At 46.2% G+C, this 22,542-nt stretch overlaps 1 protein-coding gene across 3 annotated transcripts in view; it reads left to right on the top strand.

Annotated features, from left to right (window-relative positions):
* The first annotated feature begins 260 nt into the window (after positions 1 to 260).
* Positions 261 to 22,542, top strand: part of ARHGAP22 (Rho GTPase activating protein 22) — a 229,692-nt gene continuing 207,410 nt past the window's right edge. For all 3 annotated transcript variants that reach the window (XM_049854933.1, XM_049854932.1, XM_049854934.1), the window contains exon 1: positions 261 to 641. In XM_049854933.1, coding sequence (XP_049710890.1) covers positions 521 to 641 — 121 coding nt within the window. In that variant the 5' untranslated portion in view covers positions 261 to 520. The remainder of the gene's footprint in view (positions 642 to 22,542) is intronic.

The raw sequence follows: 22,542 nt of genomic DNA, 5'->3' as shown, positions 1-22,542 counted from the left end.
AGCCAGCCGCGCCCCTCCCGGCCCCGCCTCCCGCCTCGCAGCCCCGCCCCTCCTGGCCCCGCCTCCCAGCCAGCCGGCCCCCCCACTCCCGACCACGCCCATCCTGGCTCCGCCCCTCCCGGTCCTGCCCCTCCCGGCCCCGCCCCTCCCGGCTCCGCCTCCCGCCTCGCAGTCTGCCGGCCCCGCCCCTGCCGGCCCCGCCCCCCGCTCGCAGAGTCTGCCGGCCCGGGCTGGTCGCCCCTGCGCGTGGGAGGAGCCCGGCGGCCGGCGGCCCCGGCTGAACGGGCGGCCTCACGTGCGCCCCAGGTCCGCGGAGGAAGAGCGCGGCCAGCCCCGCCCTGCCAGTGATTTATCAGCAGTGACGACCGAGGCTCTTTAGGGTTCACCGTGATGGAGATTAATTCTGGGCTGGGTAGATAGCGCCCTGGGGGTTATTCAGTCCAAGGCAGCCGTCCCTCCGGAGCCGGGAGCGGGAGCCGAGGGAGCGTGATGCCGGCGGCCACCCGGGCCCGGACAAGGCATGCGGGGCGACGGGGCGACAGCGAGAGAAGAGGGGGGCGGCCGACAGCGTGACCGGCCGGCGACCGTGGCCGGGCAGGTGCGGGGCATGCTGAGCCCGAAGACCAGGCAGGCCAGGAAAGGTGAGTCCAGCCTCCTGGGTGCGTCCGGCGGCGCATGTGGCTTTTGGCAACGCTGGGTGTCAGGGGGCAGGCGTTCTGTGGGCTGTTGCTGCTGGGTGGGGCGCGTCCTCGAGACTGCTGTGGCCTTCGCGCCTGGGGCCGGGGGTCAGCCCTGAGCTTGGCTGTCTGCGTGCCCAGACTGGGTGTGCAGACCTCACCCCGTAAAAAATAGGCGCTGCTCGAGGTGGCCAGGTAACGGCTTTGGGGAAATTTGTGTTTCTTTACTAGAAGGGAAATGCTCAAAATTTGCCCCAGCAGCTGAGACGGGGGGGGGGCCCTCACCAGGCGGTGTCTTGGCTTCTGGAGTCAGCCCTGTCCAAGCGAGGTGCTGCTTCCAGGGGCCAAGCGGCTGCTCCACGGAGCCTACAGGCGCTGCCACGGTGCAGGAAGCGGTTACTCCGGCCAGGACAGGGCTCCTGCCAGAGATTCCCTGGAAGCTGCAGGGTGCTGAAGACAGGAGGGGGTGGCAGGGGAGCGGGTTCAGAGACAAGTAAGGGAGGGGAGTCAGGAGAGCCTTGCAGGGCTTATCCTGTAGGACTGGGCTAGCACCTCAGCCAGCCTGCCCCACCAGAGTGGCCTGGGGACTTGGCCACTGGACAGGGCTAGGACAAGCTCACTGGACAGCAGCTTCTTGGGCAGGTCAAGTGTCATTTTAGACGAGAACATCTGCTTTCAAAAAGATGGAATGTGTTTGGGGAGGCCGAGGCTCCCTTTTGAGGGAGGTGCCTCAGCCTGGGGAGGCTGATGGCAGCAGAGACACTCGGACTGCTTTGACGTAGAAGGGAGCACATCCATCCTGTTGTTGTTAGGTGCCACTGAGCTGGTTCTGGCTCACAGTGTCCCAGGTACAGCAGACGAAACACTCCATCTCGTCTGCACCCTGCGTTCACTCGGATGCCTTTAAGTAGATGTTCCTCTTTCCAGACAGACAGATGGACAGTGTTGGCCCTCCAGGGTGTGTTCAGCAGCCATCAGGACCCCACTGTGAGTCCTTCAGGATGGGCTATGACTCTTGGGCCCCAGGTGGCAAAGTAGGAGGGAGTGCAGTCTGGTGACGACCCAAGAGGTAGGACCTGGCCAGACCCCCTGGGCCCAAGGGGTGGAACCAGGCCAGAACCTCTGGGCTCAAGAGGTGGAACCAGGCCAGACTCCCTCAGTGAGCCATGGTCTTTCCTCCCCCTCCTGAGGCAGAGCTCCTCCTAGTGGCCTTCTCAGTGGAGACCCCTGACAGTGGAACCCAAGCAGGCACATGGCAGAGGGTTGACCATGTCTCCCGGTTCTAGACCTGTGCTGTGTAACACAGTAGCCACTAGCCACATGTGCTTTTGAACACTTGATATGTGGCTAGTCCAAATCAAGGGAAGTGCACACCATGAAAAAATAATGTAAAATATCTCAATTATTTTATATTGATTGCATGCCGAAATGGTAATATTTTGGATATATTGGGTTATATAAAATGTATTATTCATATTACTTTTACCTGTTTTTTTTGTTTCACTTTTTTTTAATATGGCTACTAGAATATTTAAAATTACATATGTGGCTTACATTATATTTCTCTTGGACAGCACCAGTCTAGAAAAAGACCAGTACTTCAGTAAAGGCCTTTGCAGGCAACCTGCCTTTGAAAGCCCAAACTTCTTATAAATATTTGCTCTAGACCAGTGGTTCCCAAGCAGGGGTGAGTTTGCCCTCCAGTGGACATTTGGCAATGTGTGGAAGCATCTTTTGGATGTTCCAACTGAGGGTGCCACTGGCATCTAGTGGGCAGAGGCCAGGGATCCTCTGAGCATACTGCTGTGCACGGGACGGCCCCATAACAGAATTATCTGGCCCAGAATGTCAATAGCTTGAGAGACCCTCTACTAGAGGATGTTATCTGGTTGGATATGTTAAAATATTAGCTTTGCAGTGCAGTTCTTCAGAAACTAATAAAATAATCACTTGCAGAAATGTTATAAAAAGCATGGCAAGAAGCCTCCTATTAGGGTATATTACAAATGGATCTGCCTTGCACTGGGGCTCAGGTCACACTTCCAGAGGACAGAAGCGGTGCCTGAGCTGTGAGCTGAGCAACGATGGGAGTTAACTAGGTGAAGGGGTGGTGGAGGAAGGAGGCCATGCTCCAGGCAGAGGGAACAGCATGTGCAAGTGCCGTGGAGGGGGGGGGGCAGGGCCACTGGGGCCAGAGATGACAGCAGGGAGGGGGGCCTGGGGGGGCGGGTACGTGTGCAGCAGGTGGCAGGAGTCCAGGCCAGCAGCCAGACCACACAGGGTCAGACTTGCAACTTGTTAAGGAGTAACCCTCCCTGGGGACATTTCTGGAGAAAAATAGTCCAAAAATTTATACATATGTCCCTCAAAGAAATCAGGCTGTGGTAGCGGAAGAACTTTCATCAAAATTCAGCCCCCTGCAAACCTTTCAGGGTACGTGTTATAAACATAGCACATGATAGCTATGGAAATTACAGCCCCTGATATCCAGACGCTGTCTTGTCCAGACTCTTCCTGAAGATGGATAGCAGGTGGATGGATGGATGGATAGATAGAAAGGTAGGTGGGACAGGTGGATGGGTGGGTGGACAGATGGATGCATAGTTGAATAGGCAGACAGATATTCAGTTGTATTTCCAGACTGCATAACTAGGCAGATATGCTAGGTTACATGGAAAAAACCAGGGTCACCTGATGGGCTCTCAGACCCAGTCATCCAGCTCTGAAACCTTTGGGATCTGGCTGCAAGGCTACTCCAAATGGGGTGTAGATACCCCAGCTTCCCAGGGATACTTCTCCGGGGCCATGTCAGCTGTTAGCTTCCTGGCAGGCCTACATCCAAGCAGGCCCTGAGGGAGCTGGGCAAAGCCCCTGTCATGCTGAGAGCCATCCTCATGTCTCCTTCCCGAGGAGATGTCAGGATCGAGAACTTCCCAGGGAAAGCTTTACTGTCCATTACCTGGTTAAGAAGTGTTTGGTCAATGGTCATGCCCCAGCTGAGCTCTACCTACAAGGAATTGGAGCAGATGGAGCATATGTTCTCAATACACACATACACATACACGCGTATACACACACGTATATGCACTCACACACACTTTCGCATACATTCTCTTTTTCACATACGTACACACACATACACACATGTGTACACATACACATACACACATATACACATACACATATACATTCATATACATATACACTCATTCACATACACACACGTATACGCACTCACACACACTTTCACATACATTCTCTTTTTCACATACATGCACTCACGCACACATATATACACACATACACATGCACACACACACAAACACACACACACATGCACACACGTAACACACACACTTTCGCATACATTCTCTGTTTCACATACATGCACTCACACATGCACACATGTATACACACATACAAATATACACACATAAAAACCGAACCAAACCCCTTGCCATCAGGTCAGTTCTGAGTCATAAGGACTCTATAGAACAGAGGAGAACTGCTGCATAGGGTTTCCAAGGAGCAGTTGGTGTATTTGACCTGCCAGCCTTTTGGTTAGCAGCTGAGGTCTTGTCCATTGCACCACAGTTCTCCACACACATACATACATGTACGTAAATACGTGTTCACATTCACACATACACACACACACACACGGATGATGAATAAAAATAGGGAAGAACCCAGACCTGCTCGAAATGGCTCAAAATAGGCCAGTGAGTTCAGACCAATGTGGTTGGTTTTAAGTGCATTACACAGTTCAAACTGGATAGGTCTGATCCAAGAAAGTCGTTCAAATTGATTGAAACCAGCACGTATTAGTCCCAAAGAGCTGATACTGGTCATTGATACTATAAGTGATTCTAGCTCGCCAGTACCTACCTAGACCAGTTCAGACTTCTTTAAGCCAAACAGGCGTGTTTAACCCTGGTCAGACTGTTGGAAGCAGTGTGACCGCCCTGCCCAGCTCAGCTTCTGCCTGGCTCCTGAGGTCCCTGCAGGGAACCTTTTCTGATGTTATACCCCAGGACAACCTCTTCCTCCCCTGAGTCCCCATTGCTATATTCCCAGGCGGTGGGAGTGGAAGACACAGTTCACCCTGGCCCCTGCTAATTTTCCCAGAAGAACACACGACAAATTCACTAAAACTTCATGAAATGACTTATGTGTACAGTGGAGTGAGTCACTGTGATGCTGTAAAAACTGCAGTGTATGTTTTGAAATAGAAAACCTAAGTTACGTGCCCGGGGAGTGCTGTGGGTAGCTTTCCAGGCCGAGAAGGGGCAGCAGTGCCTGGTCTACCCCCACCTGGGCCACGCCCCAGCGCCTGCCACCACCATTCCATGCTGAGCCCTCACACTCTGCTCGCACGGCCTGCTGGGCCAGCTGGTTTCTCATGGCACGTGGACCTGGAGCTTCTTCGGGGCAAGAATCGGGTCTGGTTCATCCCTATCTCTCCAGGCTACATTTGTAGTTGTTGTTAGTTGCTATCGAGTCAACTCTGACTCATGGTGACCCCATGTACAGTAGGACAAAACCTTGCCCAGCCCTGTGCTGCGCTCATGATTGTTGGTGTGCTCCAGTCACTTGGGGCCACTTAGTATTTTGAGTGCCTTCCAACCAAGGGGCTCATCAACCAGCACCATATTGGACATTATTCTGCTGTCATCCATAGGGTTTCCACTGGCTAATTTTCAGTAGATTGCCAGGCCTTTCTTCCCACTCTGTCTTAGTCTGAAAGCTCTGCTGAAACCTCTCCACCATGGGTGACCCTGCTGGTATTTGAAATAAACCAGTGGCACAGCTTCCAGCATCACAGCAACACCCAAGCCACCCCAGCGTAACAGACTAACAGCAGTGAAGGCCATATTGGAGCCCCATGAACCTCCTACCACAGGGCCTTTGCACATCCCTGATGGTACCCTGGCCCACCATTATTGTTCCCATCTCTGAAATGCCACCGTCACAGGGCTTGTTTCCTCAAAGATTCGTTTATTCCAATTTTGAGGCTTCCTCAGTGCCCACTAGCACCACCCAGCATAAAGGTTTATTGTTTTGGCTTGCCCTGGTCCACAGGTACGAGTTATAGGGGGAGCCTACTGGCTTTGTGTTCCAAAGAGCTCCCAACTCTGCCTGTTTCACACGTCCGAATGTCCTCATCCTCCTCCAGCCACCATCACGTGTGGCGATAATCTCATATCCCATACACTCTGCATACCCCCATCCATTATCTACTCAGTAGCCAGACCAATATATTCACAATGCAAACCCAGCCGTGAACCCACCCCCAGCCCCAATGTGGAACTCTTCAGTGGCTGCCCTGTTACTCGTTGGGTTAAAATCCAAAGCCCTTACCTACAGTCCAGCCCCTACCAAACCTCCAGCCTCCTCTCACTCTTCAGCTTCAGCCACACTGGCCCCACCTGATCCATGAACCTCCTACCACGGGGCTTTTGCACATCCTGTTTTTCCTAGCTGAAAGGCCAGCCAGCCACCACACACACACACACACACACACACACACACACACACACACACACACAGATGCACACTTACTCTCCAGTTCCCACTCACTCTCCAGCTCTCAGATTAAGTGTCACCAGCCAGGGAAGCCCTCCCACACACCCCTGTCTAAGCTGGGTCATCTGCTCCTTGCTCTCCTGTCTTTCAGAGCGCTAACCTTGAGTGTGATTATTTGGAGAATATCTGTCACCTCCACTGTATTGTCACTGCAGTGAGGGCAGGGACAGTTTCTGGCTTTGAACATGATTATACCCCCAACTGCCAGGCACTCAGTGCATATTTGTTGAATGAATGATGAGTGAGTGGATGGATGGACGGATGCACGGATGGGTGAATAGTGAGGAAAGCCTTAGCCGGGGAGGCTGAAGCACTGTCTCTGCCCTAACTGATCCAGGCCCTTAGGATACTCGGCCCCTCCCGTGACTGGCTTATGTTGCAGATGTCTTCCCAGTTGTTGCTTGCCCTTTACATTTCCATTAGAGCTTTTTTTTTTAAATGATATATGTGAGCTTTTTAATTTTTAGGTCATCAGTCTATCAGTATTTTCTCTTATAGTCTCTGCCTTTGCTTGAAAGATTTCAAAATAATGGTGCTTTTAAGGAGGCTCCTTTTAGGGGAAGTCGTTGGACTGATGAGCAGTTGCCACAGCAGCTTTAGCTGTCTTCATCAGCAGGAGTGCCAGCGTCTTAGAAGCCTTGACGACTGCTCAGAGTCTGGCCAATACTTTAGGGGTGGGGACAGAAACTCCCCGAGGGGAATGACGGACTTTCAGTGGCCTCATTTTTCCTGCGATTTTTCCACGAGAAAGCAAATCAACATTTATTGTGCACCACCCCCATGCTCCAGGTGTTTTCATTTTATTATCTCATTTAATGCCTCTGACTACACTGTGATGGGATATTATTACTCCCATATTAACAGATGAGAAACAGACTTTATCCTGTAGGATTCATATCCATGTCTGCCTTACGTGAAAACCTCTGTGATCTCTCAAACCCAGGGCAGGGATTCACGTTATTCACAGACCTCTGCATGTGGCACCACATGTCTCCAAGGGAGTGATAGATCCTTTAAGAATGAAATGCAATGATAGCTTCAAGAAGAACATATATATCTGAACATATGGGGATTAGATTTAGAAAACTGGTGGAATAGTAAATGTTGCATTATTGATACATATAAGGAAATTGAGCAAATGAAAAAGCAAAGCAATTATGAACTCTAGGGGAAACAAAAAGAAAGGGAAAATTGTTATAGTATACTACATCACTTAACTGGGACTAGTAATTACACAGCACTAATCACACACCTTCTGTACATAGATCTAACCCAAACTCACTGTAGCTGCACTGGGAGATGGGAGGGCAGGGTGGGATGTGTGCTAGGAGCAGGTAGTAGAAGAAGCCAGACTCTCACCTTCCATAGTGAGAAACCAATAGAGAATATTAAAAAGGAAAAAAATCAGGAAGTGGCAATAAATGAATATTGTTTAGAGAGGAGGAGGTAAGTGCAAACAGAACCAGCTAAAGGTTGAAAGTAGCTGCCTTCGGGGAAGGGAGCAGAGGTGAAAGCCTGGAGAGTGCTGTTTCCCCCCAGGCCGTAGGACTCCTTGAGATGGGCGGTGATAGTCCAGAGCCACCTGACCTCAGGCCAATTCAAATTGGAGGATTGTTCAGAGTCCTGCAGGTTTCTCCTCTTCAGGGGCAACCACAGAGTTCACTTTATTTTTCTTGCTTGTCACCCTCAAGTTGGCTCCGACTCATGACAACCCATGTACAACAGAACTGAACATTGCCCGGTCCTGCGCCATCTTCACAGTCATTGGTATTCTGAGTCCATTGTTGTGGCCACTGTGTATTTTGAGTGCCTTCCAACCCAGGAGGCTTATCTTCCAGCACTATATTGCACAATATTCTGTTGTGATCCACAGGGTTTTTACTGGCTAATTTCTGAAAGTAGATGGCCAGAATTCTCCTCCTAGTCTGTCTTAGTCTGGAAGCTCTAGTAAAACCTGTCCACTACAGGTGACCCTGCTGGTATTTCAAATACCAGTGGCCTAGCTTCCAGCATCACAGCAACACGCAAGCCACCACAGTATGACAAACTGAGAGACTCGTGGTAGATGGAGTTCACAGTCCTCCCCTAATTGCCCAGTTCTGAATGGGGCAGCCTCCTGGGATATGTCCATGGTGACCCCATACTGCCTCTTGCTCAGCCCAGACTCAGTCAGGTACCCTGCCTCCAGGCCTTGAGTGTGGGGCAAGAAAGGAATAGTAGCCTAACTCGGTGATGCAGCATCTGAGACTCAGAGAGAGGAGAGGACAGAGGACAGAATGCTAGCGGCAAGATCAGTGAGGTGGGCCAAGGAGGGGGAGGGCTGGTACCAGGGTCAGGGCCAGAGCCTGGCCAGGGACTGGAGGCTTCACAGACAAGAGCCTTTCGTGGAGTCTCAGGGCTCTAGTCACTCACCCAGCAGACTCCTTACTTCTAAGCCAGGCCCTGGCACTGCTGCTCAAAGTGGATCCCCTCCCTCAGGGCAGGTTCTCAGGTGTCCAAGCCTGTCTTCCTCTGCCCCTGGCCAAGCCTCTTCCCAGCACAGAGGAGCAGGCTTTCTCTCACCCAGCCTTCCAGAAGTTTTCTCACATCAGCAAAGGGTCCAGGACAAGCCCCAGGGGCCTGATTGGAAGAAATAAAATTCCCCATTTGGGGAACACAATGGCCTTTTGAATACTATTTATTCTAGGATTTTCATTATTTATTTCTAATTTTTTCTTTTTTTAATTGAGGCATAGTTTACATAAAATAAAATGCACAAATCTTAAGTGTCTAGCTTGATGAATTTTTATCTATCTATACTTCTCTGAGTCGGAATCGACTCGATGGCACTGGGCTTGGTTTTTTTTTTTGTTTATGTATGCATATGCTTTGGTGACCACCACCTGGATCGAAATATGGAGCTTTTCTATTAACCCCAGAAAATCCCTCCTGTTTCCCCCTAGTCACGCCCCACCCCCCTCACAGCATGGTCACCAGTCACCTGATTTCTGTCTCTATAGACTGGTTTGCCTGGGTTTCATTTTCATATAAATAGAATCATAGGGTATGCCCCTTTCATTACCAAGACACTCAAGGCCACAGATGGTCCTTCCATTTTCTTCTTTAGTGAAGGAGGGAAGGCGAGTAAGGAAATATCTGCTGAGTGTCTATTATGTGCCCAGGTGTGAGTGGAACCCCCTTTTACATGTAAGCAGCTCATTTTTTCCCTACAACAACCCTGCAAGATGAGAGAGGAAACTGAGGTGAGAATAATTTGATTAAAATGCTCACATTTGCAGCACTGCTAAGATCAGAGGCAGTTTAAACCCAGGACTGTCCAGGCCCAGAGTCTCCCTCCCCAAATACAGCCCTGCCCAGAGGCAGGTGGAAGCTGGCGGGCCTCACAGAGCAACCTCTGCCCCAGCGATGTAAAGGTATCTGGCTGCTAACAAGCACCTGTTCCATGACACGAGTAGGGATTTGCAGTGTGCTGGGGCCAAAACAAAAGGTGGGATCATGTCAGCCCCCTGTCCTGGCCATCTCAGACATGTTTAGCTCAAGCAGCCTGGGTGAGCGTCAGGTTAGTGGGAGAGGGGTTGGTGTGCTAGAGCCGCCATAACGAAGTTCCACAAAGAAGGGGAGCTTATAAGAACAGAAATTTGTTGTCCCACAGTACTGGAGTTCTATGTCAGTGTCTGCCGTGCTAATTTCTTTGGAGGCTTTGAGAGGTAATCTTTTCCAGCCTATCTCCGAGCTTCTGGTGGTTGTCAGTGATCTTTGGCATGCCTGGATTTGTAGGTGTATTCTTGGAATCTCTGTCGCCATCTTCACATGGCCACCTTTCCTCTGTGTCTCTCTCTGGGTCTCTTCTCTTTCGTAAGAATACCAATCATATAGAGTTAGGACCCACCCCATTCCAGTAAGACCTCATGTTAACTGGCAACATCTTCAAAGATGTCCAACTCATGGCAACCCCATGTACACAGAATGAGACTTGGCCAGCCTGCCGTCTTCACGATTATTGGTATGTTTCAACCCCATGTACACAGAATGAGACTTGGCCAGCCTGCCGTCTTCACGATTATTGGTATGTTTGAGTCCATTGTTGAAGCTGTTACAGTGCCTTCCACCTTAGGGGCTTATCTTCCAGCACTATATCAGACAATACTTGCTGTCATCCAGAGGATTCTCATTGGCTAATTTTTGGAAGTAGATTGCTAGGCCTTTCTTCCTAGCCTGTCTTAGTCTTAGATTCCAGCATCACAGCAACATGCAAGCCACCACAGTAGGACAAACTGACCGTAACTAAGGCTTATCGAGCATGTATAACCATTCCATAGAACCATGTAACTCGTGAAGCAACCTGAGTTGTGCCCTCTACTGTCCCAGGAGGGCCAGGCCTTCCCCTGTCCCTGCCTGGCAGGCCCTGTGACAACTCTGGGCATGCTTAGATACAAAATGCCCTAGAGTTGCTTGCCTGTGCAAAACACAATACCAGTTCATTCTTCCCACATTCCTCCCCATCTTGTGTAACTGATTTTCCCAGCCTCTTTGAAAGTTTGCTCCTTGGGCCAGCACCTCACTTGATAAGGTCACATCTCTTGTGTCTTGGTGCCCCTGTTGAAACTTCCGTATTAATGTCCTGTTACCTGCCATGTGCAGGTACCTGCAAAATCTCATTCAGTCCTCAAAGACTTCCAGTTGAGAAAGAAACCACTGTTGCCACATTTTCCAGATGAGGCAAGTGAGGGCCCAAGAGGTTAGGGAACTTGCCAGGAAGGTCATCCCACCAGGAAGTGGGAGTGCTGGGTTTCAGTTCCCAACAGTTCTTGAACACCGCATGCACACTTACCCACCCACCAGGTCCTGATCTGGACAACAATAGAGGAACATGGTTCCAGCAGAGAAAGGCTCGTGTGCCAAGTCCAGAGGCCGTGCACTGGACAGACTGACCCAGGTGAGGCTGCAAGGCAGGAAGGCGGTGGGCGGGATGAGGTGATGAGCCAGGGTACTAGGCCTCAGCCCCTGTCCAGCTTTTACACAGAGAAGTGGCATGGCTGCACTGAGCCTCAGACAGTGTTGGCTGCAGTGTGGTCACTGGGTCCGGGGGCGGGGGGTGCCCTGAGGGCAGGGAGAGTAAACACCCATCTGCAGAAAGCGTGAGGAAATGCTCAGCCACCACCAGCCAGAACCTATGCTCTGGATACTCCCCCAAGCAGCAGCTATGGGTCATGCTGTGGCTGGCACCCTCCCCCCTGCCCCCGCCTCATAGGTTGTGAGTGCCAGGGGATTTAAAGAACACAGGCTGAGAAAAACACTCCCTGCTGCCCGGGCCCCAGACTGCCGGGACATGAGAGGAGACGAAGGTGGCTGCTTGTGTCCCAGAGGGGCCTCCCTCCTGCCTACTCTTCCAGATACACCCACCAACTCATGGGAGAACAGTGTTCCTCTTCCCATGGAAAATGCCAAAGTTTGTAATGGCCCCATACTTCACCAGCCCCCTCAGACGTGTGGCACCGCCACAGCTGGGGCTGGCGAGGCTCTGGACTGGCCTTCCAGCCCTAGAGAACTGGAGAACTGGCCGTAAGGCCTTAGTGTTGGAAGGTGGAAATGAATGATTTGCAAGACAGGCCTGCACCGCCCACTGTGGCAGCTAGGGACCCTGCCTGGACTCTGCAGAAATGCTTAACCAAGGGTGGAGAATGTGTTGATCTAAGCTAATGGCTCATGGACAGGCAGAAATGAAATTTGTAATCAATACTGAATTACATTAACTTCACTGGTCCCAGGCTCTGGGTAAATGCTGGCTAAAATGAGCAGGAGCAGAGGCAGAGGCAGTGAGCTACGGGGGATTCCCAGACCAGCCTCCCAGACAAACTCCAGAAGAGAAGAGAGAGGCTTTTGAGGGACTTGGCCTGTGGTGACAAGGAGCAGTTCTGACCACCATTCACAGCTGCTTCTGTGTTGACAAAGTACTTTCAGAGTGAGAGACATGTCATCTTCACACCAGCCTAGGAGGGGAGTGGGATTGTTATTTTCCCCATTTCATAACTAGAAATCTGGGGCTACAAGAGGCTAAGGGGTTTCAGGACTTCAGGTCCCGCGCTCTTTCCATGACCTCCTGCGGTCACTGCACTCACTCTGACAACCAGGAAAACCCCACGTTTTTGTCGGGAGTCTCCTGTGTGCCCTTCCTGACTGCAGGGCTGAGGTCAGGGACCTCGCTCCCTTAACTCTTTCATCGTGTGGAAACGGGCCACAGGCATAAGAAAGCCTGTGGGCAGACCTCTTCCAGACTGAGAAGATATGGACAGAGCTCCAGCAAGACCTTTTGGACCTTTTCCCGTCTTTTCTGAACTTGAGGATTCCTGTCTACGGTTCATTCATTCATCCAAGAAGCACTTATGGAGATGCTCCGCACTAAGTTCTCAGAATCCAGAAATTAGGAGGGTACCCTCCTTGGACATCAGATGCACACATATCAATCCAGTGCAGAGAGGTGGTGCGTGTCCAGCCAAGTGTGTACAAGGCCACATGGGTGACATGAGTGGAAGTCAGCTACTCTGCTTTGAGAACCTACCAGAGGAATCTTCAGACTGTAGGAAACAGCTGCTCTGGTGCTTCAAGAATGAGCCAGGGTCCATTGGGCAGCCCAGGCAGGGGAGGCAGATATAAAGGGAGAGCAGCATGACATGAAATGGCCCATCTGGGGAGCCGTAGTTGGCTTGGAAAGACTGAGGTATGTGGTGTGCATGGAAGGTAAAGCTGGAGAAAGAGCTGAGCACAGTTCAGACTGATGCTCCCCGACAGTGAAAGATGTTTCCACCCTGACAAGCGGACACGCACTTCTCAAAGGAGCCTCGGCAAGTGGGGTCCCACAGTGGGAGTGTAGCCGAAGGTTCAGCCCGAGGACAGGAGTTAGAGGAGGGGGGTCACAATGCCAGTGAGACACTGTGTTCATCCATCTTGGTTTCCCCCTTAGCTCTATTAGGGCATCTCATACCCCTAGTGGCTAGCACAGTATGGATGCACAATTGTTGTTAGCTGCCACTGAGTGGACTCCAACTCATGGCAATCCCATGTGTGTCAGAGTAGAATGTGCTTCATAGGGTTTTCTTTTTTCTTTTTGTTGTGCTTTTAGTGAAAGTTTACAGTTCAAGTTACTTTCTCATACAAAAACTTATACATGCATTCTTACGTGACACTAGTTGCTCTCCCTATAATGTGACAGCACACTCCTCCTCTCCACCCTGTATTTCCCATATCCATTCAACTAGCTCCTGTCCCCTGTGCCTTCTCATCTCGCCTCTGGTCAGGAGCTACCCACATAGTCTCATGTGTTTACTTGAGCTAAAAAGCACACTCCTCACCAGTATTTTACATCTTATAGTCCAGTCTAATCTTTGTCTGAAGAGTTGGCTTCAGAAAGACTTTTGGGCTACCAAAGTCCAGGGGCCATGTCCTCTGAGGTCCCTTCAGGCTCAGTAAGATCATTAAGTCTGGTCTTTTTACTAGAATTTGAGTTCTGCGTCCCACTTTTCTCCTGCTCCATCAGGGATTCTCTATTGTGTTCCCTGTCAGGGCGCTCATTGGTGGTAGCCGGGCACCATCTAGTTCTTTCATTCTCAGCCTCTGGTTTATGTGCCCCTTTCTGTCTCTTGGGCTCTTACTTTCCTTGTGTCTTTGCTGTTCTTCATTCTCCTTTGCTCCAAGTGGGTTGAGACCAATTGATGCATCTTAGATGGCTGCTTGCTAGCTTTTAAGACCCCAGATGCCACTCACCAAAGTGGGATGCAGAACGTTTTCTTAATACACTTTGTTATGCCAGTTGACCTGGATGTCCCTGAAACCATGGTCTTCAGACCCCCGCACCTGCTACTCTGTCCCTCAAAATGTTTGCTCGTATTCAGGAAACTTCTTAGTTTTTGGTTTACTACAGTGGTGCTGACTTCCCCTGTAATGTGTGTTGACTTTCTTCTCACCTAAAATAATTCTTGTCTACTATCTAATTAGTGAATACCCCTCTCCCTCCCTCCCTACCCTCTTAACAATCGAATAATATTTTCTTCTCTGTTTAAACCTTTTCTTGAGTGATATTAGTAGTGGTCCTATACAATACTTGTCCTTTTGCGACTAGTTTCACCCACCGTAATGCCTTCCAGATTCATCCAAGTTATGAGATGTTTCGCGGATTCATCATTCCTCTTGTGAATGAACTGTAATATGATTATCCATTCATCCATCGATGGGAACCTTGGTTCTTTCCATCTTTTTGCTATTCTAAACAGTGCTGCAGTGAACATAGGTGTGTATGTATCTGTTTGTGAGAGGGCTCTTATTTCTCTAGAATATATTCCAAGGAGTAGGATTGCTGGATCTTATGGTAGTTGTATTTCTTGCTTTTTAAGGAAGCAACCCCCCCACGTGTCTGTCAGTTTGTCGTACTGTGGGGGCTTGTGTGTTGCTGTGATGCTGGAAGCTATGCCACTGGTATTCAGATACCAGCAGGGTCACCCATGGAGGACATGTTTCAGCTGAGTTTCCAGACTAAGACAGACTAGGAAGAAGGACCCGGCAGCTGCTGCTGAAAAGTATTAGCCAGTGAAAACCTTATGAATAGCAGCGGAACATTGTCTGATGTAGTGCTGGAAGATGAGCTCCCCAGGTTGGAAGGCACTGAAAAGATGACTGGGGAAGAGCTGCCTCCTCAAAGTAGGGTCGACCTTAATGACGTGGATGGAGTAAAGCTTTCACGACCTTCATTTGCTGAGGTAGCATGACTCAAAATGAAAAGGAACAGCTGCAAACATCCATTAATAATCGGAACCTGGAATGTACAAAGTATGAATCTAGGAAAATTAGAAATTGTCAAAAATGAAATGGAACGCATAAACATCAATATCCTAGGCATTAGTGAGCTGAAATGAACTGGTATTGGCCATTTTGAATTGGACAATCACATAGTCTCCTATGCTGGGAATGACAACTTGAAGAGGAATGGTGTTGCGTTCATCATCAAAAAGAACATTTCAAGATCTATCCTGAAGTACAATGCTGTCAGTGATAGGATAATATCTATATACCTACAAGGAAGACAAATTAATAAGTCTATTATTCAAATATACACACTAACCACTAAGGCCAAAGATGAAGAAATAGAAGATTTTTATCAGCTGCTGCAGTCTGAAATTGACCGAACATGCAATCAAGATGCATTGATAATTATTGGTGATTTTAATGCGAAAGTTGGAAACAAAGAAGAGGGATCAGTAGTTGGAAAATATGGCCTTAGTGATAGAAACAATGCTGGAGATCGAATGATAGAATTTTGCAAGACCAACGACTTCTTCATTGCAAATACCTTCTTTCACCAACATAAATGGCTACTTACACATGGACCTTGCCAGATGGAACACACAGAAATCAAATTGACTACATCTGTGGTAAGAGACGATTGGAAAAGCTCAATATCACCAGCCAGAACAAGGCCAGGGGCCGACTGTGGAACAGACCATCAATTGCTCATATGCAAGTTCAAGTAGAAACTGAAAAAAATCAGCAAGTCCACAAGAGCCAAAATATGACCTTGAGTATATCCCACCTGAATTTAGAGGCCATCTCAAGAATAGATTTGGCACATTGAACAGTAGTGACCGAAGACAAGTTGTGGAATGACATCAAGGACACCATACATGAAGAGAACAAGAAGTCATTGAAAAGACAGGAAAGAAAGAAAAGACCAAGATGGATGTCAGAGGAGACTCTGAAACTTGCTCTTGCACATCAAGCAGCTAAAGCAAAAAGAAGAAATGATGAAGTAAAAGAACTGAACAGAAAAATTCAAAGTGTGGCTCAAGAAGACAAAGTAAAGTATTATAATGACATGCGCAAAGAGCTGGAAATGGAAAACATGCTCGGTGTTTCTCAAGCTGAAAGAACTGAAGAAAAAATTCAAGCCTCGAGTTGCAATAGTGAAGGATTCTATGGGGAAAATATTAAATGACACAGGAAGCATCAAAAGAAGATGGAAGGAATACACAGAGTCATTATACCAAAAAGAATTAGTTGATGTTCAACCATTTCAAGACGTAGCATATGATCAGGAACCGATGGTACTGAAGGAAGAAGTCCAAGCTGCTCTGAGGACATGGGCGAAAAACAAGGCTCCAGGAATTGATGGAATATCAATTGAGATGTTTCAACAAACAGATGCAGCACTGGAGGTGCTTACTCATCTATGTCAAGAAATACGGAAGACAGCTTCCTGGCCAACTGACTGGAAGAGATCCATATTTATGCCTATTCCCAAGAAAAGTGATCCAACCGAATGTGGGAATTATAGAACAATATCATTAATGTCACACGCAAGCAAAATTTTGCTGAAGACCATTCAAAAATGGCTGCAGCAGTATATCGACAGGGAACTGCTAGAAATTCAGGCCGGTTTCAGAAGAGGACGGGACGTGGAACCAGGGATATCATTGCTGATGTCGGATGGATCCTGGCTGAAAGCAGAGAATACCAGAAGGATGTTTACCTGTGTTTTATTGACTATGCAGAGGCATTCAACTGTGTGGATCATAACAAATTATGGATAACATTGCGAAGAATGGGAACTCTGGAACACTTAGTTGTGCTCATGAGGAATCTTTACATAGATCAAGAGGCAGTTGTTCAGACAGAACAAGGGGATACTGATTGGTTTAAAATCAGGAAAGGTGTGCATCAGGGTTGTATTCTTTCACCATATCTCTTCAATCTGTATCCTGAGCAAATAACACAAGAAGCTGGACTATATGAAGAAGAACGGGGCATCAAAATTGGAGGAAGACTCATTAACAACCTGCGTTATGCAGATGACACAACCTTGCTTGCTGAAAGTCAAGAGGACTTGGAGCACTTACTAATGAAGATCGAAGACCACAGCCTTCAGTATGGACTGCACCTCAACATAAAGAAAACAAAAATCTTTACAACTGGACCAATGAGCAACATCATGATAAACGGAGAAAAGATCGAAGCTGTCAAGGATTTCATTTTACTTGGATCCACAATCAACAGCCATGGAAGCAGCAGTCAAGAAATCAAAGGGCTAGAATTTTGTTGTGGATTTTTGAGTCTGAATTCATCAGGGACATAGGTCTGAATTTTCTTTTTTTCTTGTGTCTTTACCTGGTTTTGGTATCAGGGGTATGCTGGCTTCATAAAATGAGTTAGGGAGTATTCCATCCTCTTCTATGCTCTGAAATACCTTTAGTAGTAGTGGTGTTAACTCCTTTCTAAAAGTTTGGTAGAATTCTCCAGTGAAACCATCAGGGCTAGGGCTTTTTTGATATTGTTGGGAGTTTTTTATTTACCTTTTTAATCTCTTCTTTTGTAATAGGTTTATTTAGTGTTCTACCTCTGTTTGTATTAGTTAAAGTAGGCAGTGAGTTTCTAGAAATTCATCCATTTCCTCTAGGTTTTCAAATTTGTTAGAGTACAATTTTTCATAGTGTTCTTATTCTTTTAATTTCAGTTGGGTCCTTTGTGGTATCACCCAATTCATTTCTTATTTGGGTTATTTGCTTCCTCTCCTGTTTTTCTTTTGTCCTTTTGGTCGATGGTTTATCATTTTTGTTGATCTTTTCAAAGAACCAGCTTTTAATCTTCTTAACTCTTTTGATTGTTTTTCTGTTCTCTATTTCATTTAATTCTGTCCTAGTTTTTATTATTTGCTTTCTCCTAGTGCCCGAGGGCTTCTTTTGCTGCTGTCTTCCTATTTGTTTGTGTTGTAGGGATAATTCTTTGATTTTGGCCCTTTCTTCTTTCTGTATGTGTGCATTTGTTGCTATAAGTTGACCTCTGAGCATTGGTTTAGCTGTGTCCCAAAGTTTCTGGTAAGAAGTGTTTGTATTCTAATTCTGTAAATGTCCTTATTCCGATCTTAAATTCTTCTATATCTCAGTAGTTTTTGAGCAAGGTGTTATTCAGTTTCCATGTGTTAGATTTTTTTTCCTTGCCTTTCTGTTATTGATTTCTACTTTTATGGCTTTATGGTCCAAAAAGACACTTTGTAATATTTTGATGTTTTAGATTCTGTTAAGACTTGCTTTATTGCCTAATATGTGGTCTGTTCTGGAGAATATTCCATGTGTGTTGGAAAAGAAAGTACATTCGGCTGCTTTTGGTTGAAGTGTTCTGTATATGTCTATGAGGTCAAGTTGGTTGATTGTGGCATTTAGATCTCCCATGTCTTTACTGAGCTTCTTTCTGGATGTTTGACAAAAGTGCTGTGTAGAAGTCTCCTACTATTATTGTGGAGCTGTGTGTCTCTCTTTTCAATGCTCTTAGAGTTTGTTTTATGTATTTCTGAACCCTGTCATTGGGTGCGTAAATATTTATTGTGGCTATATCTTCCTGGTATATTAGCCCTTTAATCATTATATAGTGTCCTTCCTTATCCTTTGTGGTGGATTTTACTTTAAAGTCTATTTTGTCAGAAATTAATATTACCACTCCTGCTCTTTTTTTAAATTTTTTATTGTGTTTTAAGTGAAAGTTTACAAATCAAGTCACTCTCTCACATAAAAACTAAAATACACCTTGCTACATACTAACAATAGATCACCCCTTAATGAGAGAGCCCACTCTCTCCCTCCACTCTCTCTTTTTGTGTCCATTTGGCTAGCTTCTAACCCCCTCTACCCTCTCACCTCCCATCCAGACAGGACATGCCAACATAGTCTCAAGTGTCCACCTGATCCAAGAAGCTCACTCCTCACCAGCATCCATGTCCATCCCATTGTCCAGCCCAATCCCTGTCTGAAGAGCTGGCTTTGGGAATGCTTCCTGCCCTGGGCCAACAGAAGGTCTGGGGGGGGAAGCATGACCACTGGGATCCTTCTCGTCCCAGTCAGACCATTAAGTCTAGTCTTTTTACGAGAATTTGGGGTCTGCATCCAACTGCTCTCCTGCTCCCTCAGGGGTTCTCTGTTGTGGTCCCTGTCAGGGCAGTCATTGGTTGTAGCCAGGCACCATCTAGTTCTTCTGATCTCAGGCTGATATAGTCTCTGGCTTATGTGGCCCTTTCTGTCTCTTGGGCTCATAATTACCTTGTGTCCTTGGTGCTCTTCATTCTCTTTTGATCCAGGTGGGTTGAGACCAATTGATGTATCTTAGATGGCAACTTGCTAGCGTTTAAGACCCCAGACGCCACTCTCCAAAGTGGGATGCAGAATGTTTTCTTAATAAATTTTATTATGCAATACACTTAGATGTCCCCTGAAACCATGGTCCCCAGACCCCTGCTCCTGTTACACTGGCCTTCAAAGCTTTCAGTTTATTAGGGAAACTTCTTTGCTTTTGGTTTAGTCCAGTTATGCTGACCTCGCCTCTATTGTGTGTTGTCTTTCCCATCACCTAAAGTAGTTCTTATCTACTATCTAATTAGTGACCACCCTTCTCCCACCTCCCTCCCTCGCCCTCTTATAACCATCAAAGACTATTTTCTTCTCTGTTTAAACTATTTCTCGAGTTCTTATAATAGTGTTCTTCTACAAGATTTGTCTTTTTGCAACTGACTAGCTTCACTCAGTATAATGCCTTCCAGATTCCTCCATGTTATGAAATGTTTCACCGATTCTTCACTGTTCTTCATCGATGCATAGTATTCCACAGTGCTGCAATAAACATGGGTGTGCACACATCTGTTTGTGTAAAGGCTCTTATTTCTCTAGGGTATATTCTAAGGAGTGGGACTGCTAGATTATACAGTACTTCTATTTCTAGCTTTATGAGGAAGCGCCAAATCGATTTCCAAAGTGGCTGTATCATTTTACATTCCCACTAGCAGTGTATAAGTGTTCCAATATCTCCATAACCTCTCCAACATTTATTATTTTGTGTTTTTTGGATAACCCCAGCCTTGTTGGAGTGAGATGGAATCTCCTTGTAGTTTTTATTTCCATTTCTCTGATGGCTAATGATTGTGAGCATTTCCTCTACCTAAATGTCTTCTTTCATGAAGTGTCTGTTCATATCTTTTGCCCATTTTTTAATTGGGTTATTTGTCTTTTTGTAGTAGAGTTTTTGCATATCATGTAGATTTTAGAGATCAGGTGCTGATCAGAAATGTCATAGCTAAAAACTTTTTCCCAGTCTGTAGGCAGTCTTTTTACTCTTTTGGTGAATTCTTTGGATGAGCATAGGTGTCTGATTTGTAGGAGCTCCTAGTTATCCAGTTTTTCTTCTGTATTTTTAGTAATGTTTTGTATACTGTTTATGCCATGTATTAGGGCTCCTAACATTGTCCCTATTTTTTCTTCCGTGAACTTTATCATTTTATATTTAGGTCTTTGATCCATTTTGAGTTTGTTTTTGTGCATGGTGTCAGATAGGGTCTTGTTTCATTTTTTTACAGATGGATATCCAGTTATGCCAGCACTATTTGTTAAAGAGACTGTCTTTTCCCCATTTAAGTGTTTTGGGGCCTTTGTCAAATATCAATTGCTCATATGTAGATGGATTTATGTCTGGATGTACCAGCCTCTTTTGACTACTGTGGTGGTATGATAGGTTCTAAAATCAGGTAGAGTAAGGCCTCCCACTTTGTTCTTCTATTTCAGTAATGTTTACTTATCCAGGGCCTCTTTCCCTTCCATATGAAGTCGGTGATTTGTTTCTCCATCTCATTAAAAAGTGTCATTGGAATTTGGATTGAAATTGCATTAAATGCATAGATCGCTTTTGGTAGAATAGACATTTTTATAATGTTAAGTCTTCCTATCTATGAGCAAGGTACGTTTTTCCACTTATGTAGGTCTCTTTTGGTTTCTTGCAGAAGTGTTTTGTAGTTTTCTTTGTATAAGTCGTTTACATCTCTGGTAAGATTTATTCCTAAGTATTTTGTCTTCTTGGGGGCTACTGTAAATGATACTGATTTGGTGATTTCCTCTTCGATGTTCTTTTATTTGGTGTAGAGGAATCCAACTGATTTTTGTATGTTAATCTTGTATCCCGATGCTCTGCTGAACTCTTCTATTAGTTTCAGTAGTTTTCCTGAGTATTCCTTAGGGTTTTCTGTGTATAAGATCATGTCATCTGCAAATAGAATTACTTTTACTTCTTCCTTGCCAATCTGGATGCCCTTTATTTCTTTATCTAGCCTAATTGCTCTGGCTAGGACCCAAGCACAATGTTGAGTAAGAGTGCTGGTAAAGGGTATGCTTGTGTGGTTCCCAGTCTCAAGGGAAGTGCTTTCAGGCTCTCTCCATTTAGGATGATGTTGGCTATTGGCTTTGTATAAATGCCCTTTATTATGTTTAGGAGTTTTCCTTCTAATCCTATTTTGCTGAGAGTTTTTATCATGAACGGGTGTTCGACTTTGTCAAAAGCCTTTTCTGCATTAATTGATAAGATCGTGTGATGCTTGTCTTTTGTTTTATTAATGTAATGGATTACATTAAGTGTTTTACTAATGTCAAAACATCCCTGCATACCTGGTATGAATCCCACTTGGTCATGGTAAATTATTTTTTTGATATGTTGTTGAATTCTGTTGGCTAGAATTTGTTGAGGATTTTTGCATCTAAGTTCATGAGGAATATAGGTCTGTGATTTTCTTTTTTTTTTTTGTGGTGTCTTTACCTGGTTTTGGTATCAGGGATATGCTGGCTTCATAGAATGAGTTTGGGAGTATTCCATCCTTTTTTATGCTCTGAAATGCCTTTAGTAGTAGTGGTGTTAACTCTTCTCTGAATGTTTGGTAGAATTCTGCAGTGAAGCCGTCCAGACCAGGGCTTTTTTTTTCTTGGGAGTTTTTTGATTACCATTTCGATCTCTCTTTTCGTTATGGGTCTATTTAGTTGTTCTACCTCTGTTTGTGTTAGTTTAGGTTGGTAGTGTGTTTCTAGGAATTCATCCATTTCTTCTAGGTTTTCAAATTTGATAGAGTACAGTTTTTCATAGTAATCTGATATGATTCCTTTCAGTTGGGTCTGTTGTAATATCGCCCATCTCATTTCTCATTTGGGTTATTTGCTTCCTCTCCTGTTTTGTTTTTTTTTTTTTGTCAGCTTAGCCAATGTTTTATCAATTTTGTTGATTTTTTTAGAGAACCAGCTTTTGATCTTGTTAATTCTTTCAATTGTTTTTTGTTTTCTATTTCCTTTAGTTCTGCTCTAATTTTTATGATTTGTTTTCTTCTGGTGCCTGAGGGTTTATTTTGTTGCTCTCTTTCTATTTGTTCAAATTATCAGGATAATTCTTTGATTTTGGCCCTTTTTTTTCATGTGTGCATTTATTGATATAAATTGTCCTC

This window comes from Elephas maximus, chromosome 16 (genome assembly GCF_024166365.1).
Source record: "Elephas maximus indicus isolate mEleMax1 chromosome 16, mEleMax1 primary haplotype, whole genome shotgun sequence".
NCBI lineage: Eukaryota > Metazoa > Chordata > Mammalia > Proboscidea > Elephantidae > Elephas > Elephas maximus.
This window is presented reverse-complemented; position numbering and strand designations above follow the sequence as displayed.